The sequence below is a fragment of the Cucurbita moschata genome, unplaced genomic scaffold (assembly GCF_002738365.1).
Source record: "Cucurbita moschata cultivar Rifu unplaced genomic scaffold, Cmos_1.0 Cmo_Scf00003, whole genome shotgun sequence".
NCBI lineage: Eukaryota > Viridiplantae > Streptophyta > Magnoliopsida > Cucurbitales > Cucurbitaceae > Cucurbita > Cucurbita moschata.
The window spans coordinates 1,348,099-1,362,489 of NW_019268519.1; the positions used below are offsets into that span (position 1 = coordinate 1,348,099).

Consider the following 14,391-nt stretch of genomic DNA (forward strand, 5'->3'; position numbering starts at 1 on the left):
TATCTTTGTCAAAGTGTTAGCTGTAATAAACAAGATAAAAGTACAGTCTTGGTAATGGCTGCAGCTTCCCAGCTTCTTCTTCAAGGCTCTTCAGATTATCATCTCATCCATTTATAACCCCATCTCGCTTCGAGTTTCAAAGCTTCTTCTTCTTCTTAAAAACCCCGACGACACGAAAAGAATCGATAGCGTTCTTCAATGGACGATAATCTCCCTCCTGGATTCAGATTCCACCCTACTGATGAAGAACTCATTTCTTATTACCTCACTCAAAAGATTTCTGATTCTTCTTTTACCTCTAAAGTAATCGCGGTCGTTGATCTCAACAAGAACGAGCCTTGGGATCTCCCAGGTATATTATATTACATTTCTAGTGTTTTAGATAGGGGTTTACATTTAACCCGACAATCCAAACCAACCCAACTCAAATTACAAGAGTTGGGTTGAGCTGGGTTATTTTTTCTGAACCCGAATTGTGTCGATTCGGAGAGTGTTTTATCGTGTTTTTGTATGATTCAGCCAAAGCTTCAATGGGAGAGAAAGAATGGTACTTTTTCAGCTTGAGAGATCGAAAGTATCCAACAGGGCTTCGAACAAATCGAGCCACGGAAGCTGGCTATTGGAAGACAACAGGAAAGGACAAGGAAATCTTTGGAGGTGGTGCGTTGGTTGGAATGAAAAAAACCCTTGTCTTTTACAAGGGAAGAGCCCCTAGAGGCGAGAAAAGTAACTGGGTTATGCACGAATACCGCCTCGAAAATAACCATTTTTTCAAACCTTCAAAGGTTCGTAATACTGCATTATAGTTTATCATATATATCATATTTGATCTTGATTATAAATAGAGAACCTTCGTACTTTTTCCCAGGAAGAATGGGTAGTTTGCAGGGTGTTTAAGAAGCAAAATCCACCAAAAAAGCCACAGCAATCATCGTCCTCTCAGCCTTGTCTTTCATCTCCATGTGATACAAACTCAATTGTGAATGAATTTGGAGATATTGAATTATCAAATTTCAATGGGTCGTCTTGTAATTTCACCAATAATGTTTCAGCTCAAGCATATGAAACCAACAACATGAACATGAACATGAACATGAATTGGGGTGCACCAATGAATGATCAAACAGCTTCAATTACCACTCTTCCTTCACTTTCATCATGGCCATCTAATCCCAATCTTCTAACTTCAAATCTTTCAATGAATTCCCTTCTTCTCAAGGCATTGCAACTTAGAACCATGAACCATTCTCAATTTGGAGCTAACCCTTTGAGCTTCCAAGCTTCTTCTTCTTCTTCCAAAGTTTTCGAGTCTCCGCAACAACAACAGCAGCAGCAACAACAACAACAGGAGCAACCATTGAACTTGGACTCCCTCTGGTGAAAATGCCACGCTAATTAACGCTCTTGTAATATGTGAGATCAATAAGGGAAGTTTTAGGTATATGTAATTTGAATGTGAAGTTTTAGGGTTTAGTTGAAAATGTTGTATGTTCATGTTGATGTTGAACCAAAATCCATTTCAGTGTTAAGGGTTTGGGGAGAAACCCCAAGTCCTTTTGTTTGTTAATCCAATCTTGACATGATGTATACCCATCCTTTTAGGTTATTAATCTGCCAAAACTTAATCTAGTGGATATTAAAAACAAATATTAATTAGATTTGATTCAAAAACTAGAGAGATCATAACAAAATGAATGAATAAATAAAAGTTTTATGGACTATTAAATTTAGAGTTTGACCCATATTCTAAATCTAATAGGGTGTCAATGAACTTGGTTTTGTATATGATTTGAAAATGAGTGACCAAACATTCAAACGTTATGAAATTTCTTGCATATATTAAATTTTAAATATATGATTTTGTTGAATAGTTTGTGATACTCGAGTCAGGAGGGGTATGTGAATGAACCAAGACTGCATCCAAATGCGAGCTATTCTAAAGATAAAATGACTTAGAAATGCTTAAAAGAACGGAAACTTACTACCTATACCAATAAAGTGCATCTTCCTTTTTAGGGGCTCAACCGTTGAAACATTATAGTTAAGCGTACTTGGAGCAATTCTATGGGACTTGTGTTGGTTTTCCTAAGATGCATGTGAGTGAGAACAAAATATGCTGAAGGACACATGTTGGTTTGTGGGGAATAGTTTTCACTCTTAAAAGCGAAGAAGAAGTAATATGAGTAGGTCGCAAGAGAATGCTGGAGCTATCGGGTGTCAAATCCAAATTTCGAATTCTCAAAAAGTAAGTAATATGACACATTGTAGGGAAATACTGGGGTTATCAAGTGTCGAATCCGAATTCTAAATCCTGAACTTGGGTCGTTACATAATTAAAACATTAAGATTATCCATATCAATACTTTGAGTTTTTTTTCAAAGGTTTTTTTTTTGGGGGGGGGGNGGGGGGGGGGGGGGGGGGGAGATGTGTATTTTTCAAAGTAATTGACCGAGAGTTTTACATATCATGTATCGATCATAAAGAGTTGACTTTCTAAACCCTATGAATAAGAAGTTCCAAAAGTAAAACCTAATTGTTTGACTTTTGACTTTCACATTGCTTTAACTCAATTCACACGTGCATGGTGGCCCATACATTCATAGAATATTTCCATCAACGTTTTAAAAAAATAAAAATAGCCATATAGGTACCATGTGCAATTGTATTTCATTGTTGAAAGCTTTTTTAGGCGGAATTCTAAACTTAACTATTTCCTCTTATTACGAGCTCATTCAAATACCGACATCTTAAAGATGATTATTCTTCTAACATTTCAAACTTTCACTCTATGATTATACTATTACAAAGATGATTGTTCTTCTACCGAGAAAGTCTCGAAATATGTACCTTTTCAACGTTAAAAAAAAAAAAAAGAAGAAGAAAAAATTCTCTAGCTCTCAATTATTAAGAACTAGTCAAACAAAGAACCCAAATTGGCTCTTTGATCCTACTTTATGAACCTGTTGAACAAAACTAGAGTAGCACATACACAAGAAACCATTTGGAAGTGGCATGAACCAGATATTGGTCAAGAATTAGGATGAAAAAATTGGGCCATTGGCTGAATTCATATATGGATCTTGCATTTTGTTGAGTAAAAAGTATACTATTAGAGCTGCAGAAGAGGGAAGTTATACGCATCGAATCTACATGAAAATAAAAGGAAAGATCAGACCCATATGGGCTAGAACTTGAAGCAAATGATGGAGGGCTTCTTATAAGTTAGCCAGCAGGAACACTTTTACAACCAGCTTTCAATGGAAAATGGCAACGAAAATTTTTGGGTTGGCTTAGGTGACACCGAGTCCAGGGTTGACACGTTCCACATCATTCGACCTGGTTGAGGAAATGAAACGAGGAGGTTCAAAAGTATTAGAGAAACGAAGAACTATGGACGTGACTAAATTCAACTCTTTAACATGGAGGGAAATCCTAGACTGAACTGTACCACAAAAGGTAACAATCGCCAGAGAAATGTTTTAAAGTAATCTCACATTACAAGAATCAGATATCCAGCACCTAATGTGATGATCGTAGGCAATTAAACAACATGCTTTAAGGGGAAGAATGAAGTACCTGAAATATGCAAATGCAATAAGAACACTCCATCAGTTCACAAATTGGAAATGCTCTCCCTACTTAGTTCACTGGATCATCAGTGTCTTCTGAGTCGGAAAAATCAAAATCTTCATCCTCTTCGTACTCGCTATCTTCGTCATTTTCATCTTCGTCATTCTCATCATCCGAAAATGCGGACAAAGATGCTTCCTCATCCTTCAGATCATAATGCGTATTTTTACCACACACTTCCTTCTATTCAATTTTTATATAGGGAAATAGCAGTCGGAAACTCACTTGGAAAGACTCTGAGACAGGTCCATCCTGAGACGACCAGTTCCTCTCGTCCTCTGAATCTTCGGTGACACCCTACGATTGGCAATGAACAATGATATCAAACAAAAGATCAGGCGACGCGTGACAGTACTATTTTATTTGGGTGGGATCAGTTTGAGGAGCTAAAGCCAGCCCACCCCATGCCATGCGAGCTACACACTCATGTATAAATAATAGTCCTATGTAACTTTGCAGGGAAGACAATGTTCTGCAGAGTTAGAAGATTTCCAACTTACAATGTCTTTCTTCATTTGGTCTATGTTCTTCTCGAGTTCAGATATATGCTGACTGAGAGCCTACACAATTTCAGAAGGATGATACAAGGTGTATATCAGGGATTCATGGATGATTAACACCAAAAAGATAAAGTAATAGACAAAATGAAACCTCATGGCGCTGCATGGCCACTGAACGCTTTAATGCTTTTGCCTTTGTAAGCAAGTTTCTTGGCCTCAAGGCAATGGGTCGACGATAATTCTTTCCTCGATAGTAAATAAGGGCATATCCTTTTGGAACTCTATCTATCGAAACTAGTATTCCGCCACTCTCATACGCTAACAACCTTGCCGTTTCTTCCACAAAAGCAAGTGTCTTTTGCTTGCTAATCAACTTCACGAGTTCCCTATGCTTCCAATGTAAATGCATGTTTTCAACAACACCATCAAAGACACCACGAATGCCTGGAAAATCATGATTGTTTTATAAGAATTTAGAATTTCTTCATTGATATGTATCTATTTTCAAATTAATTTTGCTCACCTATAGGTAAATAAGCGGTCATTCGTAACCCAACCTTCCGAAACATGACCCGTTCCTCTTCTGTTATTGTTTCTTGGTCATCATCAGGGCTAGAGAGGATCATGGACGCTTCAATTTTAGATAACAACTTTTCTGCTCTAAGTTTCTTTGCTTGGGCCTAACCATCAAGTTGTCAAAAGATCAAAGTTGATTATTTTATGAGAAGAACAAGCTTATGTTCTGGGACAAAATAAAATCGATAGTACTTACAACACCAAGCTTATGTTCAATTCGTCTGATAAGTCTTTCAGTTTTTGCTCTCGAGCTTTCTTCAATCATTTTTTCACGATCTTCTGCAGATATTTCCCTTCCCCATCGGGACTGAGCCTCATAGAATTCAGCCAAAGTACCTGCAGGTGCCTGTCCATCATTGCTCGATGAAGTTGCTTCAACCACTTTACTTCGAGTTTTCTCTTCCACATCTTGAATGTGTTTCGTTAATTCCTGCCTTTCTGCCAAAGCTGTGGCTACACTTGTTGGGAGAAAATCCTTCCCACGGTATATGACGATAAAATATTTATTTCTCAACAGTAACACACCTCCTGTTAAGTTCTGCATTGTAGATAAACCTTATAGTGAAATGATACTAATACACAAATAACTCGTCTGGATCTAAAATATGTAATGCGAGTAAGTAAAATATAAATGATTATAGAGAAAACCAACAAGCTGGCCATATAATTTTATCGAGACGACATATGATCCATTCTAGGACTCCAGGTACATCAAAGGTCAAAGGGTTTCTCAGTAACATGGGATTTTTGTTTTCAACTTCTGCTAAAAAAGGAATCGAATTCATCATACGAAAAAATAAAAAGGAGGAGAAAAAAGAAGAAACATGAAAGGCACCTTTATCTCCTCAGCCATGAGTTTATTGTTGGTATTCTGTATACCTCTTTTAACAGCAATTTTAGCTACTAGGCTCTTTTCCCAAAGTTTAAGTATAGCAACTGCCAAGCCCTGATGGTTCCTGTTTCTCCCTGCATGTAAGGATTTAGACGAAAATCTTCACCAAATACTATTTTCGTATCAGAGTCGTGCAACAAAATTAGAGGACGTGAAAAAGTACCAAGGGCAAAATGACAAGGTAAGGATTTTGCAAGTTTCCTCATTTGAGTCATCTCTGCATTGGTCAGTCGAGACCGCATTCCTGTTGGGAGAAGCCTGAAAGGTGTTTTGTAACCAGGAACAGTAGGAGGAAGCTGATCGGCATCGATGGGAAGAACTCCCGTGCCCCACCATTCAACAAAACGAGGACCTAAACCATCAATTAGTTGGTTGTATTCAGCCTCTTCCTCTGACATGGCCTCATTAGACTTTGGAGCCCCAATAGGCAACATAGCCTTCTCCGGAGCTGAAACGGCAACATTGCCACTCGTTGTCGAAGTGGCAGCAGAAGAAACATCCGGGATAAATACCACATCCCCCTCCCTTGCAGGGGGCTTAGTTTTAGATGGCCCTTCATAGTTACTACCACGGTAAACTACCATAACACTTCCAGACCTCCAAAGAACCAATCCTCCAGTTCGTCGCTGGTCACCACACCATGTAATTAGTTACATGCTCCATGCATTCATTAACAAAAACCAAGAACAAGATAGAAGGTGCTACAATATGAAGTTCTGTTTATTAGGCAAAACCAGAGAAACATTAAAATACCCATCTCTCATTCTACCTCGAGATATCAGTTCAAGAAAACATGTTTCCACACATCAATCCAATCCCAAATGTCCAACCCTGTGGCCCAAGATTCTCACAATTGAAGTTTATGTGAATTTGTATGTTTAGTGAGCCTACATTCGAGTGTTTATTTACACAAAGTAGACTAGAATACATATCATGAGAATTCCGCAAAGAAAGGATCAAATTCAGTAACAAACCTCTACAATCTCGTGGGCTGTCTTCATATCATGTGCAAGCTCCTCATGGAACTTGAGCCTCACCAACTCCTCCTTCCTCCATTTCAAATGAATCTTCTCCAGCACTGCCTGTGTAATCCCTGCTTTCGGTATATTAATCCGCTCTTTAATAAACATCCCCATTCTCCTCAGCCGCCTCAGCTCCTCATCTTCAATTGTCAATTCAGCTAACGTCGGAGCCTTCATCTTTCTCCTTTTCAACCCGCTTCCACCCTCCACCTCTTCCTCCCTGTCCTCTCTCTCCCATGGTAAAACCATATCATCCTCCCCATCCTTATTCGAATCCAATGTGCCATCCGGTCGAATCCATTCACGTTGCAGTAAATCCCCCAGTTTTTCCTTCCCAGTCACCGGCATTGCCTGGAGAAAATCCAATTCATTATCCTCTTCATCCTCCTCCTTCTCCTCCTCATCATCTGATCCTATCCCTAAATTTCGTAAGCGAAGAACAATTCGCTCAATTGAACTCTGCCCTTTGTTCTTATCCAAGTACTCCGTCTGATTCTTCGCTCGATCGGTTCGATCATCTCGTGTCGTTTCGGCTACCTTCTTCTCAACTTTCCGATCATTCCGAGAGCTCCCAGAAGGCCACCTGGAACCCCAAGAAGAAGAAGAAGAAGAAGAGGGTCCAGACTTCTGCGAGGTTTTAGGGTTTCTCTTGCCGCTATGCTCAGTGGGAGTTCTGAGAGAAGAAAATGTTCTTGGAATCTGAAAAGAAAAATTCGGGTTTGAGAGAAGCGTACGCGAGTGAGAGGACAGTGGAAGTGAGTTCTTCAATGGCAATTCCGATAGTTTGGCAGTTGCGAAAGCCATTTCCGCAAGCTTTAATCAACAATTTGGATTGAAATTCACGGTTACTCTACCTTCGCCCGGCATTGGAAGCAGAAAAAGGAAGAAACTTAAGGGCTGCAGTAGCAGAGTGGAGAGGAGCTTCAACCGAGAGAAGAAGATGGATAAGATTACTCCGTAAAAGGTTTTGCCGGGTTTTCTTTTTTTTTTCTTTTTATGGATTTTTTTAAATATCATTTAAATTTTTAATAAACAAATATTATATTTGGTAACTTTTTTTTTTCTTTCTTCACCCATTTTTTTTTGGAAATAATATAAAATTATATATATATTAGAGTTTTTATTTAAGCCAAATTATTTAAAAGAACTAATTTTTTTAATTAAGATACATATGTGATCAATCCTGTGCTCTTTGCTGTACATTATATTATAAGCTTAGTGTGATGGAAAGGCATTAACTTCAAATCTCATGAATCTTACAGAGCTATGTATGTACGTATCTGAAGAACACTCAAGAACATCTCCTACTAAGTGAATAAGAATTAAGAATTTCCTGGCCAAGCTCCTTCATCTTATTTATCAGAAGCCTTTGTTCTGTTTCGAGCTGTTGTATGTATTCCTCTTGCACTTCCTCCAGGCTTTCTAGTTCGCTCATGCACGCCGAAAGCTCGTCGAGATTAACATCCTCGATCAAAGTCTGAAACTTGCTGATTGTTTGTTTCATCTGAAGAACATAGGAAATGAAAGTCACATTCATAACTAAAATCTAAACCGGGTTCGGTCTTTATGCGATGATGGAAGAAGGGACGATGATTCATCACCTGACTTGAAACTTGATGTGCCTTGGTAAAAGATGATTCAGAATCTAAACTGCATCTTTTGTCTTTCTCTAGATCAGGGACTTTTCTTGTGATTTGGATATGGATCTCCCCCCTTTTCACCCCTTGAAGAGGTATCCATTTGTCAGCCATTTGGTTTGGAGGCAATCTTTGATACTCAACAACACAGTCGCCAATGCTCGATGTGGGTAGTAAAGCGTTGTGGTCTTTCACATGCAACAGCAAAGGACTTCCATCATCAGGGAACTCTAAGGTCTGATTCCAATGAGGATTTAAAGTTTTGAAAATAACCTGCAACACATCCCATCAACAAAAACTGATAGCAACAGAAGAGATCCGGCTACATTAAGGAAGAAATATATCTCCATTGATATGAGGCCTTTTGAAAAAACCAAAAGAAAGCACGAGAGCTTATGCTCAAAGTGGACAATATCATACCATTATGGAAGTTCGTGATTCCTAACATGGTATTAGAGTCATGCCCTTAACTTAGCCATGTCAATAGAACAAATGATGTAGTCAAAAGTCCAGAGAAAAGGAGTCGAGCCTTGATTAAGGGGAGGCTGTTCGAGGGCTCCATAAAATTCAGGATAAGCTCTATGGTGTACTTTGTTCGAGGGGAGGGTTGTTGAAGATTGTTGGGAGAGGAGTCTCACATTGACTAATTAAGGGGTTGATCATGAGCTTATAAGAAAGGAATACATCTCCATTGATACGAGACCTTCCGAAAAAGCCGCAAGAGCTTATGCTCAAAGTGGACAATATCATACAATTGTGGAGGTTCGTGATTCCTAATACATAAAAGACGTAAATAATGTTACTTAGTTTCTCAAACCTTAGTTCGTTTCTTCAAGATTCCATATTGCACTCTCACATAAGGATCGCTTGTTCCTCCAATATCAGCAGCAACCAAGTCTTTAGCTTCTATGATACCAAGTTCAATCCAACCATTATTGGAGATGGTGTTTGAACCCTGAAAGTGGAAAACAATTGTTATGCAAACCCAGTTCATATTTTCCACATGAGGCCAGAAAAACATTATGAACCATACCCTCGATCCTTCATAGTCATCCAACTTGACTGCCTCTATCAGAAGCCTTAGTTCTCCAGAATTTACTTTTTCTAGGGGGATCCATACATCCCTGGCTATTCCTTCATGAACTCCTTCCAGATTTACTCGTGCAGTACCCATATTTTCATCTCCGAATATATCCACACCAAAGCATTTTATCTTCAGGTATTCACCACCTCCAATCTCATCAAACTCAAACTTCTGATTCCAATTAGGATTCAAAGACATAGCAGTTCTTGTTTTCCGGAGAGCCTGAAAGGAAGTCTGCTGAGTATACTTCTCATGTTCTTTGTTTTTGTTCCTGTTCTTAAACTTTAATAGAAGAAGAGATTAAAGATTCACCTTCCCATATTCCAGTTTTACATATGTCTCACATTTCCCAGATTTATCCTTCCAACTAAGATCTTTTCCTTCCACAATGGTAACGCCAATCTTCCTTCCTGTCCTTGTAGGAAAGTTCGAGGACCCATTAACCGATTGCTGAGATGTAAGGAAATTATGCGAGCTATGTGAACCATCACAAAATTGCCACTCCTTAACTATAAGCCTCAGAGTTAACTGCAAAACAGGTCACGGGTGTATGTTTTAACCAATTGAGCTAAGCTCGGAGATTATGATATTACGCAAATAGGAAGATAGTATCGAATATCATACCTCCCCACAATCGATGCCTTCAAATGGGACAACCATTTCAACCTCTTTTCCACAAAACTCAGAGTGCTTTGCTATTACTTCAGAGTCAGATCCTATAGCCCAAAATGTTGTGGAATCATCAGCAGCGTACTTCATCTGTTCAAAATGTAAAAGAAAATGAATCAGCTGAAGCTAAGTTAGTTCAATATAGATAGTCAAGAGAGCACCTTTACTTCACAACTGGCTAGATAGTCATACTTCACATGGTTTGGGTTGGACTCATAAAGATTGAACCGAAGAGTTCCTGTATCTTCATGTAAGATCATATTGAATGTTGAATTCCATACAGGGCTGGAGCCTGATCTTACTGAAGTTCTCCTACTTAGCTCATCAATTTCTACCTCCACAAATGTCTGCAAGTCTTCCTTATCAGTTAAGGTTTCTTCTGGTGTACTGTCCATGTAAGTACTCAGTGACTTTCTGGAAGAGTTTCCTCTCAAGCTGTTCCTGGAAAGCTTAGTGGCTGAGATGACTGTCACATATATTGTACCACTCACAGCCTTTTTGCCGAGGTCGACTGCTGGCAAGGGGAAACAGCGGTGTCGAGGTTCGACCATTGTTCTTACTAAAAAGTCCGTTAGAAGTTTAACCTGCAAAAGAATGTGGTATGACCAAATAAATGCATTTGTGTTCATTTGAAAAGTTCTTTCCTTTCTTGAAGGGAATGAGATATTTTACCAGCCAGGAAGATACACCAGGTAGCTCTGTTGCAGGCAACGACTGGCTTCCACCACTTCCAAAAGCAACGCCTATTCTTACTTCTGGAGTATGAACAAATGAATACAGAATCGCTCTCCCATCCAAGATTGGTCTCAAGAGAAGCTGTGTCAAGAACGATGACTATTTGAAGTTTGAATTTTATCGTTATGGTTCGATAAAATCTCATAAATAGTCTCTATGCTAAGGAAAGAAGGGTTAGAGGAAAGTACTTCACATACATCACCCTTTAAGTGAATGCTGTTGATAACAATCCGGCAAGTTCCAGTAAATGGCATGCCCAATTTGGCAAGTAACATGATACTCATTTCATTTGTGTCCCAATCAAAACCCAAACGCATGATTCTCTGCAATGGCATACATAGAGAGAACAATAAATATCTTGGTATCCGGGAATTGGTCGTCAACTGATAGCAGAAAACTTGCAGGACAACAAAACTAACTCTAATGTTAAGACAACATGTGCTTCCATTTATACGTGTGAACAAGAAAGTGGCCAAACATCAAATGTCCAAACAAAAACGATAATATATTTGTAACAGCCCAAGGCCACCGCTAACAGATATTGTCCTGGCTTTCCCTCAAGGTTTCCACTGTGGGATCTCATCGTATTGTAGATGGAAGGTTAAACAAGAAGGCAAACCTGATTACCAGATGTTGACCATTGTGTCCCACGAAGACCCAAGCCAGGGGGACATGAACCTAGAGAAAACTCCAAGAGTTCTACTCTTTCCTGCAAGGATGATTCCTCAATATGGACGTTGATGAGCTAATCAACTCAATAAAAAGCATTATAGAATATAATAAGAACTTACAATAAGTCTTGACCTCCGGTGCTTTAATCGTTTCTGCAGCAATAAAATTTCAAAAGTTGATATCAGTAGAGAGATTATGCAGACACTTCCATGTGAAAGCAACGATGAAAGCTTCACCTCAACAATAGTAGAGAACTTTAATGAAAGTTTTTGGTTGATGTGGTTAGGCCAAATTTGGGTCAACAGCTTATTCAACCATTCACAGTGCTCCAGTGGTGTAGTGGGCTGTAAGAGATTACAGTTCAAACAGTGAAATCCATCAGGGGTTTCAAAATCTTTTCTATTTTTTGGATGTTATGAAGGTGCTCCTATTGAATCGAAGAACATTACCGAGGTGTCCAATACAATTTGCTTCCATTTTTTGTTCAATTCTTCTACTAGTAGCTGACGTTGGAAACTCCCATACTGCAAAAAAAAAGGTCAAGATTTCATATGTTGTCGCGTTGTAGAATCCCAATTGGCTACACCCAATGAACATACAGCAGATGAAAGAAGGGAGAAGAAACTTAAAATTATAAACCAATTGCTTTGCTGCAAATTAATAGTTCGGGAAAGCAATCCAATAACAACTGAAGTTGGAATGAAAAAATATTGAATATGAAACAAGAACACCTCTTATCCTCTTTTGTTATCTCCCGCTGATAAAATAGGAAGAAACAATGTACATGTGAGATCCTAGAGGAACAAAACATTCTTTGTAGCGGTGGTGGGCATGGACCATTACAAATGGTATCAGACATTGATTACAAATGGTATCAGACATTGAGAAATGTGCTAGTGAGGACGCTGACTTTCAAGGTGGGTGGATTATGAAATCTCACATCGATTGAAGAGGAAGAGGAAACGAAACATGTCTTATAACGGTGTGGAAACCTCTCCATAGTAGAGGCGTTTTAAAACCTTGGTAGATTGTAAGATCCCACCTTGGTTGGTTAAAGAGGGAACGAAACATTTCTTAAAGTGTGGTCACTTCTCTAGTAGACGCGTTTAGCTTAGAGAGAACAAATACAAGTACAGAATTCAAGCTATGAAGGTAAAGAAGAAATAGCTGGATTCTAGTCCTTTTCGTTTTGCTAAACTAAGTTATACAAATTACACAATTGGAATTCGCAAGTCATAACAATTCCACTATGCAAAACCTGAAGAGAGGCGACCATTCAGTTCGTTACTCACAAGAAATCGCATTAAATCATGATGATCAAAAGAAAAACGTTCTTGGGTCGCAATAATTATGTGTAAAGAAGTGGAAGAATTACCTGTAAAGTCGCCCACACCGCAATAGCTAGCGGAATCCAATTAGAGAAAGAAAAAACCCAACCTGCAAAAAACAGAGGAACCAAACAGAAAAGAACAGCCTTGTCGAAAGCAGCATGCCGCAAAAGCTCAACACTCTCTTCAACGTTGAGCCTAAAAGGGTTCATCTTCCTCCCCTTCACTTCACTGCCTCAACACCCAACGAAATCACTCTCTTCACAGAACAACATAAATTTGCGACCCATAATTTCGGAAAGACAGAGGAAATAGGAACGCAAAGGGGCATAAATGTAAGATAGTGAGATATTCAGGTAAAAGAAAGAAGATAGAACATTAAAAGGAGAAAAGGGGAAGTGGGTCACATTACACAGTCCACACATAATGGAAATGAACATCTCCGATTTGACAGATGAAAGAGATAGAACAGAGTGATTTGGGAATACATTTCTTCATACAATAAACTGACGGCCATCGCCGGCACTGTAGGGAAGCTGTTTCAATTATTTTTTGATTGAATTTGCTATCAAATTCATTGAGCCAAACATGAAATGGGTATCATTTTTCTCTTTAAATCATTAAACTACAATAGTGAATAGTATGAACGACGTGCATGGCATGCGATTGATTAAAGAAAAGGATTGTTACACTCTCCCTATCATTTCTTAACTTTTTGTAAAGCAAAAGTCCAAATTTTTATCATTCCATGTGACCGCTAGTTTTGGTATGTTGGGGGATATCATTATTGCCGAACCCGATGCCTACATCGCATTTGCGGGTAAAAGAGTAATTGAACAAACATTGAATACGACAGTCCCTGAGGGTTCACAGGTGGCTGAATATTTATTCGATAAGGGCTTATTTGATCTAATCGTACCACGTAATCCTTTTGAGTGAGTTATTTCAGCTCCACGCTTTCGTTCCCTCGAATCAAAATTCAATCAAGTAAAGCCTTACTTAAAACTTCAAAAATGAATTTTTTTTTTGTGACAAACAAGTAGTTATTTACTTTATAGGATCAAAGTAAAAATTCGAAGAATGAATTTTTCTTTGTTAACATAAGATTAAATTGTAGAAAGAATCATGGGAGAATTTTTTTTTTTACCGATATTCCTCATTAGTAATTAAGAAACTCCTATTAAACAAAATAAAAGAACAAATTATTTCTTCCGCAAAATTTGGCGGGAATAAAATGAATTTCATGTTCCCTTCTTACATTACATGTGGATATATAATCCAACTATAGCAAATAGCGGCATAGAGTCTTGCATCTTTTTACATCTCTAGAGGATCTCTAGTTTTACTACGAACCTGTTGTTGGATCGGATTATAACGAACTTTTGGGTAATTTGTACGAAAATCTTTATGAAATTTTATTCAAAAAAATTATAAGACAAGATAATAAATAAAATAATACAAAAGTCTATTATGATAGATATATTTCATGTCGAAAGATGAGTAAGTCTATTTATTTATTATTTAAATGGAATTGCTCTATTTATCGATTTTATCGATATCCATCGATATATCTAGATAATTATATATATATATATATATATATATATATATGATATAATTAAAGGGTAGATAAAGATAATCAAGA

General features: G+C 38.2%; 3 protein-coding genes across 6 annotated transcripts; 1 reads left to right on the forward strand and 2 right to left on the reverse strand.

Moving 5' to 3' along the window:
* Nucleotides 1-23: 23 nt before the first annotated feature.
* Nucleotides 24-1,542, forward strand: LOC111436384 (NAC domain-containing protein 92). Its single transcript, XM_023074161.1, has 3 exons — nt 24-352; nt 520-785; nt 869-1,542. Exons 1-3 carry the CDS (start codon nt 199-201, stop codon nt 1,379-1,381), a joined length of 933 nt encoding a protein of 310 aa, XP_022929929.1. The 5' UTR covers nt 24-198; the 3' UTR covers nt 1,382-1,542.
* A 1,467-nt stretch (nt 1,543-3,009) lies between these two features.
* On the reverse strand, nt 3,010-7,586 carry LOC111436342 (CRM-domain containing factor CFM3, chloroplastic/mitochondrial-like). The gene is made up of 10 exons (XM_023074097.1): nt 6,574-7,586; nt 5,763-6,225; nt 5,543-5,673; nt 4,904-5,245; nt 4,655-4,811; nt 4,283-4,575; nt 4,132-4,191; nt 3,857-3,928; nt 3,578-3,775; nt 3,010-3,337 (listed from the first exon to the last, which is right to left on the reverse strand). The coding sequence occupies exons 1-9, from the start codon at nt 7,423-7,425 to the stop codon at nt 3,641-3,643; spliced, it is 2,505 nt and encodes an 834-aa protein (XP_022929865.1). The 5' UTR covers nt 7,426-7,586; the 3' UTR covers nt 3,010-3,337; nt 3,578-3,640.
* Nucleotides 7,587-7,842: 256 nt separating this feature from the next.
* Nucleotides 7,843-13,173, reverse strand: LOC111436351 (synaptotagmin-5-like). 4 transcript variants are annotated; one of them, XM_023074109.1, is made up of 14 exons: nt 12,794-13,173; nt 11,868-11,942; nt 11,655-11,762; nt 11,538-11,570; nt 11,366-11,455; nt 10,935-11,069; nt 10,684-10,827; nt 10,173-10,595; nt 9,967-10,101; nt 9,655-9,870; nt 9,292-9,576; nt 9,076-9,213; nt 8,223-8,531; nt 7,843-8,125 (listed from the first exon to the last, which is right to left on the reverse strand). In XM_023074109.1, the coding sequence occupies exons 1-14, from the start codon at nt 12,956-12,958 to the stop codon at nt 7,913-7,915; spliced, it is 2,469 nt and encodes an 822-aa protein (XP_022929877.1). In that variant the 5' UTR covers nt 12,959-13,173; the 3' UTR covers nt 7,843-7,912. The 4 variants fall into 4 exon arrangements, with proteins under 4 accessions (XP_022929877.1, XP_022929883.1, XP_022929891.1 ...); XM_023074115.1 differs by having other exon boundaries at nt 10,944-11,069; nt 12,794-13,171; XM_023074123.1 differs by having other exon boundaries at nt 9,292-9,564; nt 12,794-13,171.
* Nucleotides 13,174-14,391: the final 1,218 nt, after the last annotated feature.